The following is a 20,850-nucleotide window of genomic DNA, read 5'->3' as shown; positions in this document are numbered from 1 at the left end:
TGTAGATGTCACCACATACTCTGAACTGTGTCACTTCTTCCAAGTGGGATCGTCCCTATTCCAGAGAAGTGGCAGCATTCCCACTGGTGAGTAAATAATGTGAACCTAGTGGTGTGGTAATACATAAATATGCTTTGTGCTCTGTAGTTTTTTGGTCAGTTGGAGATGAAGTAATGTGGTAAAAATAAAAAACTCGAGAGCAGTTTTGGCAGTTGCTCAGTTTTTATGTGTGTGAGCTCTTCCGCAGCTCCATTAGTTTTGTTCTTAAAGACAAGGAAAGATCTCAAAAACAAAGTCTCTACACATCAAGTCCAAACTTGGATTTTTAAATTTTAGCACTTCAACAATGGGCATTTATTCCTATTGGAAACAGCCTGTTCAGTTCTGACATACTGCAACAGGGGCTCCCAGAACACAGTACCATGTGCTGACGTTCAAAGCTCTGCTCAAAAGAACCTGGCCAAGGGTGTGACGGTGCCCCATAGTGAGCATGGGGCAAGCTACACCAATGCAGGCCTGCTACAAATACAGGTCACGTTGAATCCAGACTCATCAGACTTAATTATTTCCACAGTCGAAACAGGTAAATGTGTAACTAACCTTCCTCATCTGAAACTGAATTGCAACTATTTAATTGCTACATATTGTTTCAAAGAGAGGAATTCAACTGCACCAGTGAAGTTTGCCACCTTGCTTTATATATTATATTGTAACTATATACTGAACGGCACGGTAGTCTGCTCCACTTTTCATTGGTTCCTGTCTGTAAGCCCAGCTATTCAAAGGATGATAAAGTTTTCTTTTATCCCATAAAAACAACCTCTTTGCAAGCATTTCTTAGAGGACATGGCTGCACTTTTTTGGAAAATCTAAGCATTCTAACATGACTGCCACCTATATTATACAAGCTTGTTAACTTTAAGGGCCTGCAAATAGCTTTGAAGGATAACTTCGTGTAAAAAATCCACTTTTCCAGCATTTATAATTCTTAAAAATTCTAATTGCTTATCATTTTGTAGATTTGCTTGGTAGAAAAATTAAGATTGGTTGGGGTTTTTTATCTGTCTTAGCCATTTGTGAAGCCTGAAAGCAAGTTTTGGCCCACAATTGCTCGCATTGATGACATATACGGGGATCAACATCTGGTTTGCACCTGCCCACCAATGGAAGCCTATGAATCTCCATTTTCTGAACAGAAGAGAGCATCTTCTTAAGACTGCTTCCAGCTGCCTGCATTTCTGACTCCATCAGGATGGTCTTTTCCTGATTTCCTGGGGATATGTATACTGTGTATATTTTGGATAATCACCATGTTTGTTAATTGAATCACTGCGCAGTTAAAATGTAAATACAATCAGTATGTTAGGTGTAAACAAAATGTGACTGTTCCTCAGCAGTAGATGTTGAAGTTACCTTGATTCAGCCTTTTGTCTGTTTTGTGCTTAAGTTTTAACAATTAACACCCAATTTGCAAAGTGGCATGGAAGATATGGTTAAAAAGTAGAAAAGATGCAGACAGATAAGGCAATACTAATGAATATTAACTGCAGGAGTAATTGTTTACATTTTGTAAAAAAAAATTACAAAGCAGGTTTTTAATTTACTTCACATATTACCACTAGCATTGCAAGTGTTAATATTTCATACTGATTTTTTTATCTATCAGTGTTAGTAGTCTAATAAAACTGGTAAGAATTTTAAGTGTTGTCATGTTTTGGATGCGAACTTTTCAGCTGGATTTGTCCAGCAGAGCAGCATGAAATTATGAAGCTTAAGTTCTTATTTGTAAGAATTGCCACAGCAGTAACAGCTTCTACACAAAGGAAAATACTGTCAGAGATTAATATTTCAACAAATCTCTGATTTCTTCAATGAGCTGGAATGATCCATTTTACCAGGCAGTAACAAACTTAATATTTTTCTGTGTCATGTCAATTTTTCCATGTAGTTTCATGTAGTCCTTTCTTATTCTGGAGAAGGCATGAAAGACCTTTTTAAACAGACTGTGAACTGCTTAGTATGACTTAGATCTTGGGTAACACAAAGCAGGAATTTTGGTGAATGAGGAGATACTGGGATAACATTTGGACCATGAGAGGACGGCACAGTTTTACACCTTACAACCAGCCACCCTACAACCAGCCACTACTCAACCTCTTCTTGAAGATCCACATGCACTCACAGCTGGGAACTCTTTCTGAAGTGACACAAATGACACTAGTGTTCACTGCACTGTTTAAAGTACTGTACTTTTATGTCCTCTACAGTGAAAGTTTTGGGACTGCAACTTTTCCGTTACCTACCCTATGACTTTAATTACACAAAGAGACTGCAGATGACAGGAAGGTTTAGGAAAGTTAGGCCAGATACCAGTTTTTATGTGAAAAGCTGCACCTACATCCTAAACCGCCTCAAAGTGAAGAAAATCAGAATTTTATACTCTAAAATTTAGTACTGAAAGGGTGTCTTTCAGTATCTATTGATACAGCACTAAGGACATAAAAAATCATGAAAAAAACACTGCGAACTTGTAATGTGACAGAAGGAGAGTCTCTGTTGCCAATCTAACTCCACAGTCTTGTCAAGCTACTTCAATATTTGTTAAAGGCAGTTTTATGTTGCTCGATTATGCCTGTCACTGGAAAGATACATTAAAAAATTGGTTTACATATTTTTGTATTAAGTAGATAACTTCCCATTGTTGATCTCAAACTGACAAATTTATCTCATCGATTAATTGGTAAAAACTACCAAATGGAAAACAAAGCACTAAAATATTTCACAACATTCAACTAAAAAGTGACAAGTCACAGGTCTGATGTGCTTACTGCACAGATGCAATGGCTTTTACAAAGGTAAAATTGCATCTGTTTTCCCCAGAAAACACTGAGCTACCTGTAGCGCTGCTGTGGTTACAAGCTATCAGTGCGACCTCAATGCCTAGAGTGGGAATCTGCCTTACCACCACAGCTCCCAGCAAGTGCCGCCAGTGCAGGGAGGGCTCCCTCTGACTCTGTTACATGAACTAACAAGCTCCCACTGCTACAGAGTATGAGTGAGGCCGTGGTTATCAATGTCAGGTTGGTTTCTTGTTTGTGGTTGGTTTTGTGTTCTGTTTTTGTCTTTAATTAAGTGTTCTTTTCATTGAGAAATGAGTTGAATGTAAAGCTTCGTGTTTGAAAAATAAGAAGGCCGCCTAAAGAAAGTGTTTTGTAATCTGAAAAATAAATTCTGTAGAAACCTCATGACTTAATTAAGCGGATAATAGTAAAAGCAAAATTAGCAACTTTTCTGAATCATAAAATATTTAATAAGGTATATTTTTGGGGAGGGATATATTGTATATAAAATTTCAGCACAATATGAAGCGATTTGAACCCTCTCCAAGCTAGCACTGCCTTTAATGCCGTGTAGATGTACTGCCACTAATACAAGACCTACTAAAAGCATACAGTTTAACTAATACAGAAGTGGCTTTTTTATATGAACTATTTTTTACACAACTAGAGTGTCTTGAATACCCTCTTTTAAGTGCAAAAAACACATCACTTTACACTAATGCAGCAACAATGCATTCATATTGTTCTCATTAGTCATTAGTAGTCAACTTGCATAAGATACAAGAAAAGCACAATGAAGCTCACAAAAATAGACTAAAAATCAGCCTGTTCTTGCAAAAAAATACAGCATAATAGAAGAAAAAGACAAAAAAGGGATTATGCACACCACAGAATTTGCTGTTATTTAATCCAAATGGCTTAAGTGCTGACTCTGTTTCTTTTTCCTGGTTTTTTGTGGGCTTTTCTTTTGGTTTGGGTTTTGCTATTGGATTGGTTTTTTTGTAAATCAAACCACATGGACCAGGCACAACTAAGATTTAGGAGGCAGTGTGTAGCTAAAACGTCACTAACTTTTTTTGATCCCCAACATTGTTTAACACAATTTATTTTCCTCTGTCCTGAGGTAGTTACAAAAAAACAAATCATAAATTAAGCATCAGCTAGGCCAGTAAGAGCTGACGCTTTCCTTTTTCTTTTTTTTTTTTTTCTTTAAAAACTATTTGTTAACTGGCCAAAACTACTGCTGATGTTAAAAGACAGCTGAGAATTAGAGTTCTCACAACACCAAAAAATGGCTATGAGGGGAGGAGGGTTAGCTGCTTCAAAATGCGACAATGTATTGAGTCCCATCAGCCTGGCTGGTCCACTGTTGAATTTCCCATGTTTATTCTCCTTTACTGTCTATAAAGTCACTGGGAGAAGTACAGAAGGATCTGAGCACATCATCGTCCTTTACTGTAACCAGGAAAGAACTGGTCCAGTAGTGTCTGCAGTATCTTGTTGGGGACCATGGTGTAGCCCTTTCCCAGGTCATAGCGGCAGGCAGGGCAGGTGAAGACTTCAGCTCTGAAGGAGCGCTGTAAACAACTCTGAGACATACAAAGACAGAGAAATAAATTGTGAGAACTTTGTTTTACACCAACAGTTTAACCAGCAGAAACTGAGGAATCACTGTTGACCAAAATCTGCTGTACTACCAGAAAAAGGGAAGTCATTGCTAAGCCCTTTGGTGCCTGGCTCTGCCTCTGTGACTAAAATGTCCTAGCAAAGAAACTATTCTCTTTGCTAGGATGTGAAACACTGAGCTTGGGAGGAATTAAAATGAATCACAACTGCGGTTTCCCCTTCATTTCCACGAGTGCCTTCCCCGTGATTCACAGCTGATTTTCAGCTTCCTTATAGATGGCTTCACAGATCGCTACAGTTTTCCAGACTTTAATTTCAAGAGGAAGGTCAATACTCTAGGTATACTGTTTACATAACAATCTCCATCTACCTCATCAGAATAGTTTTAGTTGAGCCTTACAGATATATGTAGAATAATACAATCTCTAACACATTAGCATCTGTGCTATCATCCTTACTATGTTACTGCTGACTGCTGACAGCCCAAGCATGTGAGCCAAGTATCAGAAATTTATCAGCCAGATCTGTGCTCAAATAGCAATAGCAGCTTACTATCAAACTATTCCTTACAACTTTAACTAGATGTTATATTGTATTCACAAATATTTACCGACATCTTCAAATGTTGTGCTTTCTGGGTGTGTTGCTGTGTAGCTTTTTGTTCTTTTTTTTCCCCACGGTTTTCCAATTTCCATAATCCTAAATATTAACTCCTTCAAAATACATCTTATGTTTTTTTAAGGAGACATAATCATTCTATGTGTGCAGGCCATGCATAACAACACCATGATTTTTACTAGAGTGATACATACCTTCTTGAACAGCAAACTCGCATTATCAAATACAGACCAAGATGATAACAGTCTGAGTTCTTTTAGGCTCTCAGGTAGAAATACTAGGTATGGCAGGTACCATTCAATATGCACAATTCAGCAAATGATTCTGTACACACCAGTGCTACAAAAATTAACTCTAGTACAAATTTGACTCCAAACTCCTTACATTATATCCAACTGACCAAGATTTTAAGACACATGAGTAATAAACTGACTTCTATGGCCCTCCTACCAAACATAACCAATACCAAGAATAACAAGATAACTTTCTCTGAATAAATCCAAATAATTTTCCTGTATCCTTTCATAACTTTTAGTAAGAGAGTTATACAATTATAAAATCTGCTTTTATTCCTTAACTATGTAAAATTAAATTATTGATGCTGTGCCAACATCTAACCACTGGGCCAAACCAATTGCTAGTGTGCTCTACTGATCACAAAAGCATGACAGTAGTGGTAAACCTCACTCATTATGTCTATCAGGAACTATGCAAAACAGACGTCCATTCTTTATTACAAAGAATAAAGTCTACATAGCAAACAGTGACTGGAAACTTGTTGCATGTTTTTGCTCAGAATGTTAGGCAATTATTACTGTTTTTCTAAAAAGCATATGGCTTTGGTGACTGGTGTCTCAGAGCCAAGAAAACAGCCCAGAGCAAGGCAGAGTTTATTCTTACTTTACAGACGTTGTGGAGGCACTCTGTTGTCACCGGCTGGTAAACCAGCTCCTGGCAGCAGACACACATAAAGGATTGTTCCAGTTTCTTCAGAAAATTCTAATGTAGGGCAAAGGAATAAAAGAGACAAACTCCATTAGAGTTCTCGTAAATGCCACTTCTTACATAAAGATGATGAACTTCCAGAAGTTCTTAAGTCCTTTATGAGCACAGCTTTCTGAAAGTAATCAGGAATCAGGTCTTCAATGGCTTAATTTCCCTGCTTTTTTAAAAATGGAAGAATCATATAGAATGGTTGGGGTTGGAAGGGACCTTAAACAACACCTACTCCAACCCCTCCACTAGACAAGGTTGCTCAGGGTACCACCCAGCCTGGCCTTGAAAATGTCCAGGGATGGAGGACCCACAACTTCTCTGGGCAACCGGTCATAAAATTTTCTGCCTAAACAAAAAGTAGTGACTAGAACCATCTTTCTTCACGTCTCATTTCTGACATCAGCATAACATTTATCATTTCAGAGAAAACATGCTCTCTTCAAAAATTAAAAGAAATAAAAAGATACTTTTAACTTCAGAATATTTTTTGAGAAAGAAAAGATCTCTGTTATGCAGGCGTAAACTGATAAATAGCAAATGGCACAAGTGAGGCTTATTTTCTTGAAATGTAAGCCTGAGTAATGATACAGTCTGTATTTAGCAAAAGTTCAACAAGAAAAATTACATTTTAAGAGGGACTGAAGGTTCCTCCCAATAGTATAAATAAAAGGCAAACATTAGAAATTATGCATGCAACAAACATACTGGTCCTTCCTTAAGAGAAGCAAGTACTTCATCCCACAGTTTCTGGTTCATACAGTCTTCTCTAATCAGCCATTGTTGCTCTTGGGTCAGCTGGAAAGCTTCTCCTTTCCCTCCATCTCCCATCCTCATGGCTTTGGGTGTATTTGCAGGTTCCTCTATACCTGCTTAAGATGATGACCATGAGATGCAGTAACAAGAGAGTGTTAGTCTGAACTAATAAAAGGGGAAGACAAAACTGTTCTAGAAGGAAACATGGATTAACATGGATTACATTCATGAAATGCGGCAAGCAAATTCCTACTCCAGCTCATACTGTTCAGCATTGTTTGGACTGCAGCACAGTGGCACAGAAGAATGTTCATTTTTCTACAGAGCTTAAGAGAAAAAAACACAGTAAGAGTAGTAAAAAGGATAAGACTCCTACACTACTACTTAATTACAGAGCATGTGCTTATCAATTTACATTAGAATTCCAAACAACTTCACACTTCCACAAAGACTTCATGGTTTAGTAGTAACAACAGACAGACTTTGCTGATGAATGCTAAAAAAGTACAAAGAAATACCATCATCAATTGTCCTTTTCTGGTTTCCATTACTTTGGCTGGTTGGCTCCTGTTTCACTGTTTGCTTTTTAACCTTATCTTTCTTCTCCTTACTAGCCATGGCTTCCAAATAACCTTCTGGATACTAAAATTAAAAAGCAGAGATTTAAAACAAAAACTACTGGCATACAGGAATAACCAAATACCAAAAATAATAATTTCTAGAAGACTTTAAAGCCCTGTGACTATATAGTGAAATAATTACCAAATAATTTTAAAACCCTATATGTTGGAGAGAACATTTAAATTAGTATCTATCATTAAGAAAGTATAATCAAGTCAAAGAATCTAATCCAGACTCAACTGCATTAAGCAGAACCCAATATCCATATCTATGTCCTTACAACTATACAAATCAGTTAGGCAAACTTGAAGATGATGGTATGCTGCAAGATATGCCACTGTCTTGCCAAAAATAGATGTTAATTCTTGCCATCCTTCAGTGATTCTGGAATGCCCAAATCTTCATGGGTCAGCCTATTTCTGTGCCTAAAATATACTATGTACACAAACTTATCGGTCAAATGAAGAGAAAAATACATGAAGATGCACAGGTTTTTTAGTTCCCTCAGACAGACTCTAGTCACTTTTCAAAATTAGTTCCATCCTAAGGATCACAAAATTGGATTCAAATTCTGATTTTCCAATTCACATATGCAAAAGCAATTTACTGCTAAGGCAGAAAGTTTTATCTGCAATTCCTTGTGCTGTGTCACTACTACAGGATTCTTTCACTCTGCAGATAATCTGTAATGGGTTTTAGTATTAAAACTTGCCACTGTGAAGTACAAGAAAAAAAATGGGGCTTTAATTTAGCTGATTTCTACTTTTGGAATTTGTTTATTGAAACTAAGAATAAAAACTCTGTGAGTCCTGATACAAACCTGTACACTCAGGCCCAGTTTCTTTGACCGTTCCATTCCCTCCGAAGTCCAAGGTGCAGGCTCAACATCATCTCTCCTCAGAAGATAGCGCCAAACTAAAAATCCACACTTTCCAATTTCTGGCCAATATTTCACCACCTGAAGAACAATATAAAATTACTGCCATTATTTTATCAACAAGAAAGACATATGCATATTGTCATACTTTAATTGTTAAAGAAGAAATGAGAAGACTGATTTGCACATTGCCATTATACACCAGCTCTTCCCTCAGGTAGGACATTTTTGTATATTTGATAAACACAATGCTCTTAAAAGGCAACTCTTTTATTTCAGACACTAAGAAGTCATTAAACACACAAAAGGCTGAGATATAGTCAGAAGGAGTGAGGAAATAATAAAATAATCTGATTTCCAGGGAATAATATAAAGTAGCTTACATATTCAACTTCGTATATCCTATTACAGATTATGTTCTATTATCACTGCCCTGAATAATTTCATTTTGGTTCTGTGCAGAATAAGACAGAGCTAAAAAGCTATAGTGAAGAAAAAAGAACTATTTTTTTTAAGTAATAATGAAAAATTTGCAGTCTAACGCATAAGAGACTATTTAAAACAGCCGAAGAAGAATTTTATGTGGTAGAAATCAGAATACCTTGTAAATCCCATCATATCTGTTGCCTTCCTCTGGGGCATATTTGCTGATTCGCCGTCCTTTTGAACTGCGCACTACTCTGACTGGCTTACCAGCTCTCCAGTTCTTTGACTCTGCTCCATTTTTGTCATCCAGTGGGGCATCACAGTTAAGGGCCAATGCCCTAGAAAGACATTTAAAATCTTCATAAACTAGATTGCAGCACACAACAGAGTTTTGAGAGTGAGTGTAATTAAGTCATATGCATTTCCCTTGTCTAATTATGCTTTACTAAGCAGTATAGAACTTTGCAGAATACTCTTTAACAACTGCAGAACTGATGGGAGCAATGAGATCCCAGCTACAATGCATTGGCGAGAAAAAAGGATGGGAACTCAAAATATTTTAGTGTCAAGCTTCAGATGAAAACTCATCTGGAACTGCTAAATGAAACAAACCAATCCTTTTAGACTTAATATTCCTCACTTTTAAAAATAATCCCTTCCTAAATAGCATTGAGGAAATTAAAATTTAAACAAAAGGCAAACTTCCTCTGCTGCTATTCCCCATCAACAGACATTAAAGCTTTTTAAGTGTACATGAAAGTAAGGAATATGATGAAAAACACTAGAGAAAAAAGTACAGAGTAACCATTCAAAAAAACTCTAAGTACCATAAATCTCTCACATAATACATACAATGCCTCAGAGTAGGACTTAGAATCACAGTAGCCAATTCAAGGACAAGCAAACTCCTTTATCCATGAAGACCCTTTTCTGGAAACCTGGAGCAAGACTGTACGAATACCTACTAGACCAAGCTGCCACAGTGAACAGTATTGCTATTACTACCACAGGTTGATTCAAAGGGACTGAAAACCCTTCAGAACCAGCCTCAACCCAAATGATGGATCTCAGAACAGAAGAAATAATATGGTTTATAAGCAAACATGGTACAAGTATAGAACCCATACTGCAGAGAAAAGTAAGAGACAAGCACACTACTCCAACATTAAAAATGTTTCTCCTATAAAAGCAAAACTTAAAAAAGGAAAAATATCTGGACAAGCAAAACCAACACTGGTTCAACTATATGGAATCATTATAGTTTTCAGTATCAAAGTGCTTGAAAACTTGTATCAAAATCAGTAAATGAGAGCAGCACCTTGTTATAGTCCACGTGCACTAATACCTGCAAAGCTAAGCAGCAAGTTTTGACAGTGGATTTCTCATTTGTTAAGAGCACAGAAATGCTAACACTAAGGAGTCCAGTTTTCTGAAACAAATTTGCTCTATTCACTATATATGCCTATAAACCAATTGCTTAAACCTACTTCCATCTTCCTTCCCTCCTTGTTCCTTGTTCACATCATGTCCCCTGTCTCACTCCCTCCATCCCTCCTTTCCTCCCTCCCTTCCTTTCTCAGCAGCCAAGTCAGGCTTTTTCTCTCTCTCCTCTAAGCACCACTGAAAGCTTGAAAGAATCCCTCTTCAGCCTGCTTGAGAGCAGCAGAATATATCTAAAAGCAGATCTGGCAAAGAAAAGGTCTCAGTGACTCTCAACATCCTACAGGTGTTCAGAGGTCAGTTGTATAACAGATTATGCTCCTAGAAATAGAAAAGGATGAAGAACTCTTTGTTCAGGCAGGCTTTTAGAGGATGGAAAAACACTTCAAGCAGATGTCTAATTCATCTTTTGGATATGTATTTTCTTTTTCAAGCACCTGTTTTTGATAAAGCAACACTCTAATTCCTTGCTTTTCATAGAAAAATATGATGGAGGAAAGGGCTAGCAAAATACAAAGGATTTCTTTCATCACAGGAAAATGAACACGCTTTCTTCCTTCTTAAATTTATAATTGATTTACTCACCGGAGAAGAAACTTTAAAAAAAGAAACACCCAGACTAGAAAACTTCTGCTCAAGAGTTTTGACAAATTTCTCATTAAATTAAAACAGAATCCTCTAAAGGTGACTGTAGCACAATTTCAGCCAAGAGACATGACTACAAGCTGCAGCAGCAACATAGCAATTTCACTGAGGTGCCATGTTTCCTTAAATCAACAATACATAATGCTTGATAAAATGCCTCTTAGTAGCAAGAGGCACCACTGTTTACAAATGCAGCATGTACAGGCATATATATAAATATAGCTATAAATATAGCAAAATGTTAGTTTTAAGTTAAAGCACTACAACCCAGCTCTTTGTTTTGGAATATTTTTAAATTTTATCTTCAAAACTTACCTATTCATGTGGGTTAATGTCTGATCAAATGAATGTTCTCCAATCCTTTTATTGCCAGATAGATCTCTCCCTCCACTCCCAGTGTAAGTGAATTCATCTCCTCGATCCTGTGCAAGAATATTATCCTTCGGTTTAACACTCTAAAGTAAAGTAACTCAATTTAAAAAAAAAATGCAACTTCATTTGCTCTATTTACTCAGACAGAGAAAAACTATAATCTAAGGCATGGAAAAATTTGTTTTCAATTTCAGTTTCACTGTCCTAAAGCAGCTGCGCCAGCACAGAGCTAATGGCCTAGACGTAACGTATTCACCAAAAAATTCCTACAAAAAAACCCCTCGCCTTTTTCATTTTTCAAAAAGCTATTTTAGAAAAAAAATTCTGAGGAAGGGAACATATTCTAGCAAGTGGTTACTTGCTCTAGAGCTTTCCATGAGTTAACAAGATATCGTGTTTGTAAAATACATAATAAATACCTTGGACAGATCCCCTCAATCTCTTCAGCTTGTGCCAGGGGCTAAGTGATGATAAGTACATACAGCACCACCTTACAAGGCAGGTGCTTTCATGAAATAGTAATGCCAGGAAGAGTCTAAACTGATTTAGATTTGTATTTTGTAAGCTGATGTAATTCTGTACTATAGTTCCTACATAGAACTTTCATGAAATTAAAGGTAGGCTGACAAAATCTTTTACCATGAACTGTAAAAAGTCAAAATCTAAATACACATAAGCAAAGCCAGTATTCCTACTTTCTGTAAGAAATCTGTCAGAGAAACTCCTATTACTCCTGGTAAATTCATATATTTCTAGAAATATATATATACACACACTATATATATATTTAATATGTTATTTCTTTGGAGATGTAGATTTTGTACAAAGCATGTAGCAATTGTAGAAGATAAACACTTAATATGAAAGTAACGTTCATATGAATTTTTACAGCAAAAATCTGAACATGTATGCAGTAGTAAAATTCAGTCAATTTCTTACCACTATTAAAAGTCTGACATTATTTAGGATTCAGTGTAAGATTGTTACAGATATTTTATGATTGACAACAGCAGAAAAAGAGAAAGTTAGAAAGTGAAATGTTGGTTGAACAAGGCCATAGACAAATTATAGAAATTTTGTTCATTTTATTCTGTGTAGGGAAAAACCTAACACAAATTCAGCTGCAATTATCTGCACGTAATAAAAGGCAAGTTCTATGAAGTTAAAAAGTATACTCTAAATCTAACAAAGACATGTATAAACTCTGATATATCCCTTCTTAGTCTACTCATTCTGCTAAATAAGTCTCTAAAAAATAACTGAAATAGGGATGATATCGTATGAGGACAATATATGAAACAACTTCAAAAGACCAACAAGGCAGGAAATGTTTACTAAGAAAGGACATAAAATAAATTGCATAAAATAAAGTATCACAGAACTGGAATTAATCACAGAATATGCTTAATTTTTCAGTGACTTTTAAGGCAAACACAATGCACAGATCACAGAAAGATGATCACGATAATAATATCAACAAGAATGGCTATGCTTGATGTATCATGCCCACTCAAACAAATTGCATTTTGACAATGAATAAGAAGCTTGTGACAAGTTCAGAAAAACAGAGAACGTATCTTGGAGGCCATGAATCCAGAATGACTTGAGTTTCATAACAAAGAAAGAAATGGTGTTGCAGAGAGGAGAAGACTTTCAAGGCAGTTTTTTGATGTACAAAGAGAAATAAATTGAAACTGGAAGGTGACTTTTTCCCTCTTCATAGAATATAATTTTGAAACATATAATTTTGCAACATATATATAAGAATGTAAAAAAAATACAGGAACAACAGAAATACTTCATACGCAAGCAAGACAGAGAAAATTATTTACAAGACAGGACAAGTTCTTGACAAACTGTTTTGTTTATGAACAATCAGGTTGTTGATAAAATCTTCATGAGAAGAAAGTACTGAATAGACTTATTTTTTGGCATAACAGACAAACATAAGTCAAGGACAAACCGCTATAGATTTAAGTCTAAAAAATTCAAGTAAGAATTCATAAATGCAACAGTGTTCATTATTACCTATTGGCACACACTTCTATGGAAAATGGGTTAAATGTAAATGGCCTAAAAACAACACACTTCCAACATCTTCAGAGAAACACTGAGTGGTTCTCTGGGTGGTACTCTAACCACAGGCAAACAGAAAACATTGGGCTTGAAGAGATAGTACAGATAAAAGGCCTACGCATTCATGCTCAGCTCTTGAACATATTCCACACTTCATACTTTGCATTTGCTTCTCTTTAATTATCTAAGTGCTCTGTGTATAAGTAAACAACTGGAAATCCAGGGCAAGGTAGAGGGAGGATAAATGGAACAATGATGGAGCATAAATGTTACAGGTCAAATTAAAAGAAGACGACATCTTTTAGCATCCTCCAGTGTAAGATGGAGTCACTTCTGATTTATTTTCCAGAAGAACAACACTCCCTTATTTCCCAACAGATATACTAAAAAAACCAAAAAGGATTGCAGGAAACAAAGACACAGTTCCTAGAATTGGAGAAAAATGACAGATTGTGGCGCTGATCTAGGTTGGATGAAGGGAAATGGGGAGGAGATTTGAACCTCTGATATAAGAGCAACTCTTAAGCGCAGAGGAAGAAAACTCCTAAGCGCCTGTAGAGAATGGAAATCAAAAATGGCAAGAGTAAGTGATGCACAGACCCACTGTTCTTCGAGTAGAATAAATGTGGATATGAATGCAGCCCAAGACAAGCAGAAGTGAAATAGGGACACTGGTAGTCTGGAGACATAATAGGAGACCTATAAAACCTACTTCCATGAGGCTTAAAATGTTTTACTTTGAAAGTAAGAGTATGATAGGAATATTCACAGCTTATTATTTGGGATCTTTTGAGATTAATGACTCATTAAAACAATTTCTCAATAGCTTTGAGTTCTGAATCTATCTACAGACAATAGAGGATCTTCCTACCACCTACAACAATGTTCAACTAAGAGCCTGTATGAGATGCGTAAAGCTATTTTTTTCTCAAGAGGATCAGAAAGCAGATCTGAAGACAATGGTCCAACAGCTAAAGAAAATCTACGGCAAAAGGAATTACTGATGTCTGTATGTTCTTTGTTAACAAACAAAATAGCCTATCAAAACAGTCTTATCTTCCCTTCCCTTCTTCCTACCTTCTCCCTATTCTCTTACCTTGAAATACATAATTGTGCCATTTCTCTTCTGCTTTCCACAGCTTAATTCCACTTTCTTGCACCAAAACTGTCTTTCAACAGCTAGTAAGAACTTTGTTATCCTATCTTCTCTTAATATCTTCTGTATATCTCTTTTTCTTATGCTATGTCCATAAAGTTATTTCTTAACTGTCCTGTTTGTAAAGTTTGATCACATTATAGAGCAAATGAACTTCAGCCACAGTAGCATTGACCTGGTATCTCATACTGAGGCGCGAGTGGAATACGAGCCTGAAGCTCTTAATACTATAAGCCAGTCAGCCTCAGACAGACAGCATAAACAGTCAGTTTTATTATATCATCCTCCACTATCCAATTTTGTTACACAGTCACTTGCAAGTTTAACAAAGAAATGTAGAATAAAGAAAGTAAGATTTTGAATCCCACTGAATTGTATGACCACATTATTTCTATGGGTTGCTTTTATGCAACAGCTGACATGGGCATTCACAATTTCAAGTTACTAGAATATCATCTATCTCAAGACAGCTCTCAATTATTTTCTCTTTCCATTAACACCTCTGTTATTACACTCAGATTTCAAAGTTTTGTCTCAACAGATACTGCAAAACTGCATTTATCACAATAAGCTATAACAAAAACAAACAGATTTTCAGGATAAGCTTCAACCTTTAGTCTGAACGAAAAAAAAAAGTCCTACTGGATTTTTTGATAGAAGAAACCTCCAAATATCATCACTTCATTAACCCCTCAATTCCTCAGTTTCACCTCAGTAAAATGCGATGAAGAAAAGCTAACAGTTTGCTTAATATGACACAGCAAAATAAAATGCACTAAGCCTTTTTAAATGAAGTTATTAAATCCAAGTCAAATATTAACTATCACACAACTACATTTGAAGCATTTTCCTTCCCAGTAGTAGGGATATCTGACACTGAATTATGTCACCATTCATCTCCAATAAAGTCTCACAAGTCTGTATGCATGTAAGTGCTGACAGAATTTCATTGTTCATTGTTTTATTTTTGATAATTTCAAGGTTTAGCACTGCAGTAAAAGGTGCCAATTGAAAAGACTACAAATTTCATTTATAAATCAACAAAAACCCCTTGCATTAAGTTCAAAGTCTGAATATATCATAATCAGTCTTTCCGAGTCTTCCCTACAACCACCTCTAAGAGCAAGAACGTGGCAGCATCATGGCACATTCCACCACAATGAAAACATTTGACCATTTTACTGTTTGTCAACATACATGGCTGAACCATAACAAAGACAGCTTCAAAGTAGGAAACGGCAGGAGGTGGCTAACTGGTAATGAAAGTAGGGCAACATTTTAAAAAATGGAAGTACTAGATAACTACTGTAAATTAATCACTTTCTGAGGTCTTTCTTACTCATTTTCATGTTCAGTGCCAAAATGGTGGACTACCAGACCTTTAAACCAATCATTTATATGTAAAATTCAGGCTACCCTGTCTGAATTAATGATTTTTTGCTCCATTCAAAATCTGTTCTGACTTCAAACCAGGTTCACCAAAGATACAATAGACAGAAAGCCTCTTCAGGTTAAAGATACTTTTCTGTAGTGGGAGATTACTTAGGAGATACAACAGTTCTTAGAGAAACATGTTTTAATTACAATTATCTTTGACTCTTGGTAGGAGATCACAAATTGACTGTTTTTCTGAGGGCAAAAAATCCTGTAATCTGTATGAGTAATTTAATTAGTCTACTCTAGTCCTATTTAAAGCAAGGCATGGAAAAGCTAAAAGACATGCACTTTCTATTTGACATTCATTTCATGAAGTGGTTTGTGAGTGCTACGTTCCCAGTACTGGATGGGTTTGGTATAAAATATCAATGGACCTATACCATGAGTGTATTGCCTGGGGTCTCTTTTGAGTCATTAGAGTCATTCTCTTTTGTACTCTCAGAATCTTTTATAAGAAGATACGAATGATCACAGCAAGTATTATTCTCCAAGAGATTCTGAATTTAATTCTTTGGATTAAACTAAGCACATCACACAATTAATTGACCATCTTTACAACACTACCTCAACCCAGCAGCAACATGAACCTTGAAACTTTTGAAAATAAAGAGCAGTTTTAACTCTGATACATAAAAAAAAAGACACAAGAGAGCAAGTTTTCAGCACAAAAGTTAAATTTCTTTATCTACCTGATTTGATGAGCCGACAAGTCAAAATACTTTCATCATGAACACTGTGATTGCACAATCACTGCTTATGTCCAGTATCTAGTTTTTAAATGATAGTCAGTTCTGAAATAATTCTTAAATTTTAAATTACTAAAAGACTTCTCAATTTCTTCAACTACTGTTCCTATTATGGTTATTATCAAAGCAATACCAGGAGATCAGCAACATTAACATATTCAAGACTCTAAAGCTAACTACAGGTAAACCATGTAACTTGTCGCTAAAATTTAAGGTTAAACATTTTCAGGAGAGAGATTAATGTGCAAATATTTTATATGCATGTAATTAGGAATGAGGAATAGCTTCATGTGCAAAAAACTTTCACCCAATGCTCATTTTGTAAGCTGTGCCCTTCTCAACCTCAAGGGCAGATCTTACCGAACTGGCAGAACTTGTTATTAAGCACTCCAGTACATCCAAATATTAAAAATATAGGGATATGCATATACATACTCCAAAATGTATTTATTTCTCAATTTTGTAAAAAATTATACAGAAGTACTTTTGTAATTCAAGTAAGAGTCACCTCTCTGTTTTTGTGCTCATACAATAAGGTGAACAGAGGTTTTTACCTGAATTTTTATTTGAAATTTTCATTTGTGAAATTAGATACAGTACTTAGGATACTTATAAGTACAGAATTTTATTTTTCTGTGGACATTCTTATACGAGTTTATTCTCAACATTTTCCAAAAAAAACATGGAAAATGGAAGTAAACTGGAAAATAAAATCTAGTATATGAAAAAAGAACAGAAGAGAAACTGATTTCAATAATGTACCTGGGGGGGGGGAAATCCCTTGTATTCCTAATTTAGAAAATTGAAAAAAAGCTGACATTCATAGAAATTTTTAGGGATCTTCTGCAATATTTCTCCCCAACAATGCCTATTCAAAATTATTTATGTCATCTAAAATATGACAATACGTAGGTGTCCACAAAAACAAATGGTCACAACATCACTTTGGTGAACTGAAAAGACATGCAAAGGATCCAATAAATGGTAATTAAATATTTTGAACTGAATAATTACAGCAGTAGAAATAAGGAGATATCAGTATCATCACCAAAGAGAATAAAAAATGAGCTTGCAGTATCCCAGCACTGCAGACACAATTATTGTGTTGTTAGGGTCCTAGAGCTTAGGTTGGGGTAGACACTGTATCCAAACACCAAGTACTTGTTTAAACAGAAACAGATTCTTTCACAGCAACACTCTGATGCTGTTGGCAAGGAATGTGTTATATTCTGTTGCTATTTCATTCATATGGGTTTTTTTTTTCAGTGCCCTTTTCCTTATGACTAACAGCTATGTGTGTTTTAAAAAAAGATTGCTTACTGCATTATCCTTCACCTGATGCATGATTCAAAATTCCACCTCGTGGACCAGAACTGCAGGAAGGGATGCACATTGTGTAAACATTATTTAATTGCTGCAAACAGTCATCTGTTCATAAATAAATGTTGGTAAACATCACAGGATGAAAATTGAAAGTAGTTACTGTTTTGTTTAGCAGCATAATTCCTTTCATTGCTCTACTTAGATGTTAACATCAAAGTAGAATTTTTTCCCAGTGCCTTTAAGGCTCATAGTACAAGATTCTTAGACTTTCTTAAGAAGTTATGAAAGTGCTCATCAGTAGGACCCAAGAACCTTCAGAACCTCATAGAATCAAATAATACATATCTTTTATTTTTGCTTCATTAAAATAAATTTATTACATATTTAGAAACATGACAAACCCAAGGGAAGAGGCATGTCTTGATTGTAACAAAATCGTGACCAAAGCACAACATAAAACATATTATTTGCATATAATTGCAGAATTATATTTTAAGTTATGCTGAATTCAGATTCTGCAAGTATACTGAAATGTAACTACCCCAAACAATGTAAAATCCAGCCGTAACTGACACATTTTGCTTGAGTGTTAAATATGAGCACAAGCATTCTTGAAGAAAGCTTTGCTAAGGTATTTCTTTCCAGAACATTAAGAACTACTTAATTTGTTATCAGTAGTAGTTATTTTTTTCAGTCATATTTGCCTAAGCATTAGTTTAAAGATAAACAACAAATATAACTCTATATTTACAAACATTGATACATTTGATGCATTATGAAGGCAAAACTGTTGCTTGCACAAATGACATACCACTTCATCTTCGAATCCTCCAGCTAGTACAAGTGAATAAGCTCCATCATTACTGCGTCCATGGATTCCACCAACATGGGGCCTGTGAACACCTGCTTCACTCACCTGGCAACAGAAAAAAGCCAGTTTCTAGCATTTTTTTAAACAACCAGCCACCTACAAACACTTTTAACAAACAACTTTCTGCTTAAAACATTGTACAGAGGAGTCTGTGTGAACAGGTAATGTAAGACTGCCATTAAAGTTGAGAATTCCACTTGTTTTCAAGAAGAAAAGCTAAAAGTAAGAACACCCAAAAAAACCAGGACAATGTAGGACAGTGGTGACACCAGAAGATGTAAAGGTACAATTTCTTCTTTGGAAAAAATCTCCATGATTCTTTCCATAAGCAGTACCTAAGACTATACTCACTGCTATTCTCTGCTTGCACAGTCATTTAGAACAATCCAAAAGCAGAAGGAGGTCTGCCAATTTGGTAACATTTTACAATTTTTTACTAAGGAAGATCCCAGTGACCTATGTAAAGCTCATTATGTCAGGGACCATGGAGGTAACACACTATAAACATGACTAGTGCAGAGGAATATTATTACACTGCCATTGCAGGAAACAGAAGAAGCCATTGCAACAACGTATGGATCATAGACTAGTTTTCCAACCAGGATAACTCTCTGGTAATGAACGTTCAAGTAATCTTCAACGTGACCACCTGAAAGCTGCAGCTGTACCATAAACTGGCAACATCATTAAAATCTGCTGGAACATGCCTCCCACAAAAATGTATTTAATAATTGTTTCAAACTGCTAAACTACATTTAAAAAAACTCAGTATGTGATGTCAAAAATACTGTTGTTAGAATGAAGGTTCCCAGCATAAAACCAATTACAATACTTCTTCCTACCTTCATATCTTCTTTCAGACCTTGATTTTGCCTGTTTTTCTGATTCTGCCTCCCACACTCCTGAACTCCTTTTCCTAGCCTACACTTCCAAGAAAGTCTATGTTCTTCTCCTATAGTCTTGAAATTTCATAATACAATACAGCAAAAACCCAGCTGGTCAAAAATGCACTTTTTAACAACAGACTGGAGCTGTGCACAGTATGAAAACTATGCAAGGACACAATGATACTTCCTTGCAGAATTTCTCAGCATTCAGCTATTCGCGGCTCTGACTTCCTGAACTATTTAAAACTTTCGGATTCATAGTATCAAAGAGATAAAAGAGTTCACAGCAGTACCACTTGTCATATGAACTAGTACTACTTTCAGTCACTTGAAATGGGCAGCTGACAAGTTTTTGATGACCACTTTACAAAATTTGACAGAAGTGTAATTTTTACAAAAATACAGAAGTGTATATATTGGTCCCACTTTTTTTATCCTGCACATCATTTTGTAGTCATCTACACATCCCAAAATGTTCAACATTTTCCAGATGAATCAAAACCATTTCATTCCTCTAAACATCCTGACTGATGTTCATAATAATGTATTTTATTTTCCTGATCCTCCCTAGTACTTGATTTATTTTTTTTAATCACTATTGGGTATTAAAATGACATATTTTCAAAATTAGCTATTAGAATATCTCTTTCCTAAATAACAAGAAGACTAAGCAGCCAAAAGCCCATTAAAAATTATATATTTAGAACTGTTTCCAGATCCATGTTTACTATCCACAACGACTTAGCACTCTCACTTAACTTTATCAGCTATTTGCCAGTTTTTTCCAGACCACTTATGAGTATGCTGAATAAAAAGGCCCCACTATTGTGCTCCTCTTTCCTGTTGTATCAAACATCCTCTAATTCATTCCTCCCTCCCTCCTTTAATTTCCAGGTTTTATCAATTAAATTTAGGTTTCTGGTAGGTGATTCACCCCAAAGATGAACTCTGGTAAGTAATTCATGCCAAAGATGCTCTTCAGGTGCTCTCTTCAGAAGAAATACTTAGTCAATTTCCTTCTAGGGAAAAGAGAGTTTGTGTCACAAAAAGCTATGCAAATCAGAAATAAAGAAACTATAGTCTCTAAATTCTCATAGATTTGCTGAGACAAACTCATTTTTCATAAAAAGACTAGTCCTA

General features: G+C 35.7%; 2 protein-coding genes across 4 annotated transcripts in view; one reads left to right on the top strand and one right to left on the bottom strand.

Moving 5' to 3' along the window:
- GLDC (glycine decarboxylase) overlaps positions 1–1,701 on the top strand; it is a 43,497-nt gene extending 41,796 nt beyond the window's left edge. The window contains exons 24-25 of the mRNA XM_064641421.1: positions 6–86; positions 1,071–1,701. Of these exons, the coding sequence (XP_064497491.1) occupies positions 6–86; positions 1,071–1,214 (225 nt within the window). The 3' untranslated portion in view covers positions 1,215–1,701. The remainder of the gene's footprint in view (positions 1–5; positions 87–1,070) is intronic.
- Positions 1,702–3,287: 1,586 nt separating this feature from the next.
- UHRF2 (ubiquitin like with PHD and ring finger domains 2) overlaps positions 3,288–20,850 on the bottom strand; it is a 79,330-nt gene continuing 61,767 nt past the window's right edge. The window contains exons 9-16 of one of the 3 annotated variants that reach the window (XM_064641422.1): positions 18,764–18,868; positions 11,158–11,264; positions 8,933–9,095; positions 8,275–8,412; positions 7,352–7,475; positions 6,786–6,949; positions 5,985–6,083; positions 3,288–4,429 (exon numbers count right to left, since the gene is read on the bottom strand). In XM_064641422.1, coding sequence (XP_064497492.1) covers positions 4,283–4,429; positions 5,985–6,083; positions 6,786–6,949; positions 7,352–7,475; positions 8,275–8,412; positions 8,933–9,095; positions 11,158–11,264; positions 18,764–18,868 — 1,047 coding nt within the window. In that variant the 3' untranslated portion in view covers positions 3,288–4,282. Of the gene's footprint in view, positions 4,430–5,984; positions 6,084–6,785; positions 6,950–7,056; positions 7,160–7,351; positions 7,476–8,274; positions 8,413–8,932; positions 9,096–11,157; positions 11,265–18,763; positions 18,869–20,850 lie in introns of those variants that run through there. The other 2 variants (XM_064641423.1, XM_064641424.1) reach the window with 2 other exon arrangements.

Source organism: Pseudopipra pipra, chromosome Z (assembly GCF_036250125.1).
Source record: "Pseudopipra pipra isolate bDixPip1 chromosome Z, bDixPip1.hap1, whole genome shotgun sequence".
NCBI lineage: Eukaryota > Metazoa > Chordata > Aves > Passeriformes > Pipridae > Pseudopipra > Pseudopipra pipra.
Note: the sequence above shows the minus strand (reverse complement) of the source record. Positions and strands in the feature narration are given on the sequence as shown.